At 39.5% G+C, this 10,062-nt stretch overlaps 1 protein-coding gene across 1 annotated transcript; it reads right to left on the reverse strand.

Annotated features, from left to right (window-relative positions):
• Positions 1–2,960: 2,960 nt before the first annotated feature.
• Positions 2,961–9,040, reverse strand: arg2 (arginase 2). The gene is made up of 8 exons (XM_087780497.1): positions 8,822–9,040; positions 8,674–8,746; positions 4,904–5,078; positions 4,685–4,844; positions 3,934–4,028; positions 3,767–3,871; positions 3,563–3,699; positions 2,961–3,486 (listed from the first exon to the last, which is right to left on the reverse strand). Exons 1-8 carry the CDS (start codon positions 8,933–8,935, stop codon positions 3,296–3,298), a joined length of 1,050 nt encoding a protein of 349 aa, XP_087636623.1. The 5' UTR covers positions 8,936–9,040; the 3' UTR covers positions 2,961–3,295.
• Positions 9,041–10,062: the final 1,022 nt, after the last annotated feature.

Genomic DNA, 10,062 nt, shown 5'->3' on the forward strand with positions numbered 1-10,062 from the left:
AAACGAAAGTAAAAAAAGAGAAAAACAAAAAAATTCATTAGTATGAGATACAAATAGTTTTAGTTTTAAGGTTTTACCATTAAGGATAATGTAGAAGTTAGTAGTACTTTTGGTGCCTCCTGCCATCTCTGGGTTTTATTCTTGTCATAAATACATTTAGAATAGAATAGAATAGAAAATGTTTATTCATCCCCAGAGAGGAAACACACTTTTACAACAGCAGCACAATTGAAAATAAAGTGCAAGGAAAAAAGAAATAGTAAAAGAGATAATAAAATAAAATAAAATAAAACGATCTTAAAAATATACAAATTATTTACAGTATTAGAAAATTAGCACTATTAACAGAATGAAATAAAGTAAAATAAAAAATAAAATAAAATAAAAATAGAATAAAATTAAATTAAATTAAATTAAATTAAATTAAATTAAATTAAATTAAATTAAATTAAATTAAAATAAAAACACACTACGGATTAGCATCAGGATATTTAAAGTAAAGAGTTAAATATCCTGATTTATTATTTTAGTTAAATAGATTTATTGATTTATATGGAAATAAAGTCTTCACTCATTAAAGGAAGAAGCGGAGAAAAGATTTGACTGAATTAAAACGTGAACGAGAAGAGATTAAAAAGAAGATAAAATCATGTAATCTGCGCCTGAAGGGACGATAAATAACATCCTGTCAGAAGCTTTGAAGTCAGATGTTCAAGTCCACGCCCGTCAGAACCCGTCAGAACCCGGGTCGAGTGATGTCGTGTCAAATATTATGACAGCAACCTTCTGGAACATTCAAACATCCATCATTCAACACTTCTCCAGTCAACTGATAACCTCTCGGCTCTAGTTTCATTATATATCAACTTTTTCATTAGTTTCACGTCCACGTGTCACTCCTGCCGCGGAGGTTTTGTTTTTGAGTTTATGTTTGTTCGCAAAATCATTTCAACAAAATATTCAGCAAATGTTGTCGTGGGAACAGATGCATCAGTTTTGTAGATTCACTGTAACACAAAGTTTATTGAGTCGTTTCTACTGCGTTGTGATCGATTCAAGTCACTGCTGCCATTTTTGAGCGTGAACTGTTTCACCTGCAGTTCATACTAAACTCTGCAGCCAATATTCTGAGCCGCTCTAGTAGAAGAACTCACATTTCTCCTTCAAACTCTTCACTGGCTGACAGTTTCTTTCAGGATCATTTTAAAATTCTGGTTCTTACTTTCAGATCTATTCATGGTCAGACCTTCCATCAGTGATCTGATCCAGACTTACACCCCAGCTCGGGCTCTGAGGTCTGTGGATCAGAATCTACTGATGGATCCTGAACTTCAGGACCAGAGGAGAGAAATCCTTCCAGACTGTTGCTCCTAAGCTTTGGAACCATCTCTGTGTTTGATGATCTACTGACTCCTTCAAGAAACATCTGTGTTTGATGAACTACTGACTCCTTCAAGAAACATCTGTGTTTGATGATCTACTGACTCCTTCAAGAAACATCTGTGTTTGATGATCTACTGACTCCTTCAAGAAACATCTGTGTTTGATGATCTACTGACTCCTTCAAGAAACATCTGTGTTTGATGATCTACTGACTCCTTCAAGAAACATCTGTGTTTGATGATCTACTGACTCCTTCAAGAAACATCTGTGTTTGATGATCTACTGACTCCTTCAAGAAACATCTGTGTTTGATGATCTACTGACTCCTTCAAGAAACATCTGTGTTTGATGATCTACTGACTCCTTCAAGAACCATCTCTGTGTTTGATGATCTACTGACTCCTTCAAGAAACATCTGTGTTTGATGATCTACTGACTCCTTCAAGAAACATCTGTGTTTGATGATCTACTGACTCCTTCAAGAAACATCTGTGTTTGATGATCTACTGACTCCTTCAAGAACCATCTCTGTGTTTGATGATCTACTGACTCCTTCAAGAAACATCTGTGTTTGATGATCTACTGACTCCTTCAAGAAACATCTGTGTTTGATGATCTACTGACTCCTTCAAGAAACATCTGTGTTTGATGATCTACTGACTCCTTCAAGAACCATCTCTGTGTTTGATGATCTACTGACTCCTTCAAGAAACATGTGTGTTTGATGATCTACTGACTCCTTTAAGAAACATCTGTGTTTGATGATCTACTGACTCCTTCAAGAAACATCTGTGTTTGATGATCTACTGACTCCTTCAAGAAACATCTGTGTTTGATGATCTACTGACTCCTTCAAGAACCATCTCTGTGTTTGATGATCTACTGACTCCTTCAAGAAACATCTGTGTTTGATGATCTACTGACTCCTTTAAGAAACATCTGTGTTTGATGATCTACTGACTCCTTCAAGAAACATCTGTGTTTGATGATCTACTGACTCCTTCAAGAAACATCTGTGTTTGATGATCTACTGACTCCTTCAAGAAACATCTGTGTTTGATGATCTACTGACTCCTTCAAGAAACATGTGTGTTTGATGATCTACTGACTCCTTCAAGAAACATGTGTGTTTGATGATCTACTGACTCCTTCAAGAAACATCTCTTTGTTTGATGATCTACTGACTCCTTCAAGAAACATCTGTGTTTGATGATCTACTGACTCCTTCAAGAAACATCTTAAGACACTTTTATTTGAGCTTTTCCTTGATTCTCTGAGACTCCTGTGTTTGTCTCGGTGTTATCTTGATCTTTTAAGTATATATTTTAGCGAGTATTGTTTTGATTGTTTAAGTACTTTGTGACCCTGGTCTGGAAAAGTGCTCTATAAATACTAATTACTTACATAAATAGGAATCTAATGCTATAAAAGGATCAGACTGGAAATGAGCTGCTTGACGTTAGTCTGCGGTTTCCTTGCTTTTTCTGTTTTTATATGAGAAAATGTTCTTTTTAGGAACCGAAAAGCAGGACACGCGTGTAAAAACCTTCTCGATCATGGAACCAATGAGAGGCGTGTTCAAGGAAGACTCCAAAATAACATTTATTATTACAAGAATATGTGCTGCGTCGTTCAAAGCGTTGACTTTGTCAAACTAAAATGTACAAAAGAGCTCGAAGACGATGAATACTGACGATCTAAGATCTAGAAAAGAAAAGTAACGCAGCTGGTCCGAGGTTCAGAACCTCTGATGCAACTTCTGTAAACTACACACTAAATAAATATGATGCAACACACAATAAGTTATTGCCAGTTGTTAAAGGTCGACTCGTCAGTCGTGTGGATAATAAGTGTCTTTTTCACGCGTTTTTCAAAATGGAGGAATGATGGGTAGCGAGCGCCGCGCCGCCGTCTAGAGGCGGATCTGCTCCGTGTCGTCTTTGTCGGCGGGGATCTGGTCCATGGTGGTGCTGGCGCCTTCCCGGGACTGACCCAGGCACGAGGCGATGACGTCGACGGCCAGCGAGGCGGTGGCCTGGACGGCCTCGTCGTTGGCGCCCAGCGCCGGGTTGACCTCCACCAGGTCCATGACGGACAGCAGGCCTGAGCGGGAGAAGTTAGCGTTAGCATGTCGCTAACCCAACATGGGATTCCCGTGATGAGACGCCTGACCCCTGACCTGTGTTGTGGATCTCCTCGGTGATGTAGATCCCCTCCCTGTAGGTCAGACCTCCGTTCACGGGGGTCCCGGTCGCCGGCGCCAGCAGCGGGTCGAAGGCGTCGATGTCGAAGCTCAAGTGGATCGGACGCTGCTTCCTGCGAGGAGGTTCAGAGACGGATCAGTTGAAGGACCTCGCGGCGAGAGAGGGAGGACTTCCTCTACCTGGCCAGGAGATGGTCGAACGTGACCTCCATGACCCTCTGGATGCCGAGTCTGTCGATGTCCCTCATGCTGAAGTACTGGATTCCCAGGCTCTTCAGGATGTGGCTGCGACCATCAAAGCGAGTCAGAAGTCGGTCGTCGTGACGCGAGGAACGTTTGAAACTCACTGCTCGCCGGCGTCGACGTCCCTCAGGCCGATGTAGACCAGGTCCCTCGAGGAGAGGAAGGGGGAGTTCCAGGAGAAGCCCGGGATCTGAGGCATCTGTGGTCACCAAACAAACGTTTATAGAAGTAATTAAATAAAACCTGTTTGTATTGTTATCCAACGAGAAGGATCTAACAACACACCCCGGGTTATCTATACAACGGTGGTTCTGTGAATAGGTGTGTCAGTCAATGGAGGGCAGAACATGCATGAAGTAGAATTAAATTGTGTCTTTGTGTATACATTCAGAATGTTGTATTTATTAAGTGTTTGTGACCTAAATAATGAACACAAATCTTTCGAAATATAAAGTAAAAGTTATCCGTTTTACTCTGTATTTCCCTGTTATTTATTTCCATGTGACAATCAAATAATATTAGTTTAAAACAAGTTTTTAAAATAACTTTTGGAAGTAAAAAAAAGATCATTTCTTGTATATCTTTCATTATATTGATGTATTTTCCTCTTCATTAGGTTCTTGTGTATGATGTTCTTTCACTACGAATATGAAGCTAATATGAAGCTAATATGAAGCTAATATGAAGCTAATATGAAGCTAATATGAAGCTAATATGAAGCTAATATGACACAAGAGGATTGACATCAATAAGTTTCTTTCTAATCAATTGTTGTTGTATTTTGTGCTGCTGTACAAGTCTTTTGCTGACCTTGAAACGCATGTAATGTCGTGATATTTCCCCGCGTCGTCTCACCTTATCCTGCAGCTCCTTCAGCATGAACGCCACCGGCTGCCCGTGCAGGTTCCCGGACGGCGTGGTCACGGGCGTGTTGACGTCGGCGTGGGCGTCGACCCAGATGAGGCAGAGGTCGGGGCACTGCTGGGCGTGACCGCTCACCGACCCGATGGCCAGACTGCGGGGGTGCGACAGGTTGAGCTGAGAGTCCACAGGTGCGTCTGTTTCCCGTCTCACCTGTGGTCGCCGCCCAGCATGACGAGCGTGTGTCCGGCGCCGACGGCTCGGCTCACGGCGCCGGACAGCATCTTGTTGGCTCCGCCCACCGAGCGAGGAGACTTCACGCCCATGTAAGGCTCGTCGATCTCGGGGTGATGGAACTGAAGGTCCCCGAAGTCGTGGACCGAGTACTCTGGGAACGAAAAAACACATCAAAAGATATAATTGATTATAAACTAGTACTTTTTAAAGACTCGCATCAAACTAGGAAACATTTTTATAGTAAGGTCAATAAAAGACGTTTTTATTTCTATTTAATAAGTGTGGTAATCAATAAAGGGCAGAGCATGCATGAAGTAGAATCCATTTTGTATTGCAGAAAATGTTTTTTGAAGTCCAGTGCTGTGTCTCAAATCGCATACTTCTCTTAGTATACTAGAAGTATACTAGTAGTATAGTACTATAGTATACTAGAAGTTAGTGTGCATCAGGATAGTGTACGTACTAACTAGTAACTAATCCTCCACAGATAGTATGTCTCAAACATACTTCTATTAGTATACTAGAAGTTAGTATCATCAGGATAGTGTACGTACTAACTAGTAACTAATCCTCCACAGATAGTATGTCTCAAACATACTTCTCTTAGTATACTAGAAGTTAGTATGCATCAGGATAGTGTACGTACTAACTAGTAACTAATCCTCCACAGATAGTATGTCTCAAACATACTTCTCTTAGTATACTAGAAGTTAGTATCATCAGGATAGTGTACGTACTAACTAGTAACTAATCCTCCACAGATAGTATGTCTCAAACATACTTCTCTTAGTATACTAGAAGTTAGTATCATCAGGATAGTGTACGTACTAACTAGTAACTAATTCTCCACAGATAGTATGTCTCAAATCAAAATCTGCTGCTACACACTAACAGGAAATGACACGACAGTTTCTTCTTCTACTACTATTTAACGATGATTTCAAGCAGCTGTAGGAACATAGGAGATATTTAAGCTTGTATCAGCACTGAAGACGTGTCGTCCTCCTACTGCTGCTGAAAATGCACCTTTAAGTATATAATAAATATATATATATATTTATATATATATGACGTAACTTCCGTTTAAAACGTCACTAAATGGAGCCGTTTAGTGTAGAAAGTGTCCATCGATTCATACTCAGTTTTGTGGGCATTTTAGTGACAATTTAGTGTGTATGGAGCACTATATTTACATACTAAGAATTGAGACGCACTAAAAATACTAACTCTGAGTACACTAGTATGTGATTTGAGACACGGCTCTGGTGAGGCAGATCTGAGTCGTCAGCATGACTCGTGGAAACCTCTGCGAACGCTGAGTCATGTAACACCAGGATTAAAAAAAAGAAAAGTGACGCCGCAAAATTCCACTTTATGCCTCCAGACATTTTCCTGCTCATGTTCCACCGCGAGATAAACAACCCGCTGCCTTTGCTCTGTAATGATGGGAATGCGAGAGCATGTGCTGGTTTCAAGTTGTACGGGTCCGAGCGCAGGTCTTTACCACTGCGACAGGAATAGACGCGACTCTCCTGCAACAGCCGGCCATCGTTGCGTGGCTTTTTTTTTGTTTTTTTCTTCAAGCCACTGAGCAGAACGAGTGTCGGGTTTTCCAGCCGTAAATAATTTTGATATTATATAACAACACTTTATGACTCGCACACTCGCTCTTCTTCTGCTGCCGGAATTATTGGCAACACAACGAGTAAAATAAACTGAATAGAAATATTAGACATTGTTTTTATTTACGTTACAAATCTTTATGGACGCTACAAGGTTGAGGATTAGAGTTTAATTCACAAAAAAATGGCTGAAAATGTTTAGGAGATAAAAGTATTTTTATAGAAAGTATTTTCCCTATAATAAAAAAAAGTTAATTTGGATATTCAAGTCGGGAAATTGATGGAAAAGCCTTTTTTTTATTCTAACAATATCTGAACTTCCTCAGGATCTTGTTGAGTGAATAACTATTTTTTGTCATTAAAATAATCAAACTTGGCAAATAATTGATGAAAAGACAATAAAAAACATTTATTTAAACATCATTTGGGATCTAAATGTATTTAAATCGATGTTTTCTTCCTCTAAACATTGAAGCCAACATGTCTCCACCCAGCTTGAGCGCCACAGTAACAAATATAGCAACATCATAAACTCACGACGGAGACAATATGTCAACGACGTGTCAATGTTTCCTCCTTTGGGCGAGACTCGGTTACACAACTGTGTGTAGGGAGTGTGTAGTGAGTGTGTAGTGAGTGTGTAGTGAGTGTGTATGAGTGTGTAGGGAGTGTGTAGTGAGTGTGTAGTGAGTGTGTAGTGAGTGTGTAGTGAGTGTGTAGGGAGTGTGTAGGGAGTGTGTAGTGAGTGTGTAGTGAGTGTGTAGTGAGTGTGTAGTGAGTGTGTAGGGAGTGTGTAGTGAGTGTGTAGTGAGTGTGTAGGGAGTGTGTAGTGAGTGTGTAGTGAGTGTGTAGTGAGTGTGTAGGGAGTGTGTAGGGAGTGTGTAGTGAGTGTGTAGTGAGTGTGTAGTGAGTGTGTAGGGAGTGTGTAGTGAGTGTGTAGTGAGTGTGTAGTGAGTGTGTAGTGAGTGTGTAGTGAGGGAACGACAAACAACGCAGGTGATGTAATGAGATTAACACTTCCTGCTCAGATGACAGTGGACGAGTCCTGACCGTCCAGAAGTAAAGGTAAAAGATGTGTTATAATATAATATATATATATATCTATATATATATAGATATATAGATATATATCTATATCTATATATCTATATATATATAGATCTATTACATGTAATTATATTATAATATTTTTGAAAATGTTCCACAAAGGAAACACTTCTTGTTCTCCTCGCGTACACAAAGCGTTTAAACAATCAAAATAATATTCAATAAAATAAATACTTAAAAGTATTGTGAATATTTAACTGGGTTTAATGTAGATAATTAAACTACAAGTATTTATGTATTACAGATATTACAATAGCTTTCCCTTTTTTACATTATACGACATGTATTTATGTGTCAAAGATATTTCACTGGGTTTTATTTAAAAATATATATACTAAAAGTATTTGTGTATAACAGATATTACAGTACTTTTCATTCATAAAATAATGTGTATTCAACCCTTGTGTTATCTCAGGGTCAAGGTGACCCATTAACAAATGTGTTTATGGTATCCCTGGATCCTGAGATAACACAAGGGTTGTGTATCATAAACATTGCAGACGGTTTAATTTAAAAAATGTACTGTGTTTTATGTATCATGGATATTACAGTAATGTACATTTATAACATTATACTACAGTACTGGATATTACAGTGTGTCTAATTTATGAAACTATATTCCGTGTAATTATTGATACTAGGTACATTCATGTATTATAGGTTTTACAGTAGTTTTAATTCATAAAATCCTACTACATGTATTTATGTACGATTGATATCACGGTGGATTATGATTGGTTCAAAAAATCATACCCTGAGCAAATATAATTATTTAAAAATACAGTTCAAGTAACATAAGTAAAAGTACATCAAGGTTGAAATATAAATAAAACATCATTAGAAGTATCTGGAACTGCGCCACTCAGAACACGTGAGGCGGGAAACATGTGGCTCCTGGTCCTCAGTCTAGACCTCGATCCGGACCTCAGTCTGGATCTGGGTCTGACTGAAGTGTTCCTCTAAGTGTCCCTGACAGTGACCTCTACAGGGTCACACCTCCATCCTTACGTAACTCACCCAGACCCGAGAGCCTCTCGATCAGCCCGGCGTCCCGGATCACCGCGGGTCCTCTCTCCACGCCTCGCCTCTTCTGTGGTTGTTGGGGTTCAGAGAGAGTGCGCGTGAGTGCGTGAGCGCGTGCGAGGCGGCGACGGTCGAGACTCACCTGTCCGCGCGAGAAAGGTGCGCCCAGGACCGCCACGGACTGAGCCCGGGTCTGCGGGGTCTGCGGGGTCCGCACTGGGGTCCTGAGAAGACGGAGGGATCCTCTCAAGGCCATGGTTCCGTCGGGTGTGGATGCGGATCTGAGTCTGAGGCGCGTGTCCGAGGGTTGATCTTAAAGCTCGTGCACCTCCTTCATATTCATGAGCTGAACACGTGACCAGAACAAACCAACTTTTTTTTTTTTTTTTTAATCTACAAACAACAGCAACAAGTACACGCTCGCGCTGCTACACACTCGCGGGTGGATTATTAACCGGTTATTATCGTTAATAAATATCGCGTCCGCAGGTACACGGTGTTCCAGACTTAAGGCGTGACGTCACGCCGAGTGACACACCTTCGGCTCGACCAATAGGAGGAGGCGCGGGGGGCGGGGCCTGCGCGTGTCGCAGGAGTCCCGCGTGTTGACTGACGTGACGCTGCAGGTCTTTTGTTTCACGTGGAAATTTCCACCCGAGGCGTCGAAGTGGAAATGATCTGTTGACGTCGAGGGTTCACGCGTGTTGTTGAGCAAAGCACAGCATTGAGGTTTAAACTCCAGACTGTGACACTTGTTTTTAATGATCCAAACTGTTGGAATAATACAAATAAAAGTGTCATTTATTCTGAAATATCACGATTGACATCTGTCTCTGTCATTTACAAGTACTTTTTTTCTTTTATTATTGGCATCTTGGGTATTATTTGACATATGTTTGCAGGAGCCAAGGTCTAGAGCTAGCATGTGTTGTTTTTTTGGAGTTGGAAAATGTTAATATCAATCTTATAATGCAAAATTAAATTAATATTTATATATTTAAATATATATTTAATTGTAAAGAGTGAACGTGTATTCTTTGCATCTCAAATTAAATAACATATATTTAATATTTAATGTTAAGATCAATCTTATAATGCAAAATTAAATGAATATAATTAAAAACTCAATATATATTTAACTGTAAAGAGTGTATTCTTTGCATCTCAAATTAAATAATATATAATATGTCATATTTACCTCGTCTTAGATGTTGTCACTTGTTTCAATAAAAACCTAATGTTTACGTCATTATCCAGTTATTATATGATTATTATCCAGTTATTATATAATTATTATCCAGTTATTATATGATTATTATTATTATTATTATCCTGTTTATCTCGCTCAGAAAAACAAACCAGTACAAGTTATTTCTACATCAG

This window comes from Callionymus lyra, chromosome 18 (genome assembly GCF_982586985.1).
Source record: "Callionymus lyra chromosome 18, fCalLyr1.hap1.1, whole genome shotgun sequence".
Taxonomy (NCBI): Eukaryota; Metazoa; Chordata; class Actinopteri; order Syngnathiformes; family Callionymidae; genus Callionymus; species Callionymus lyra.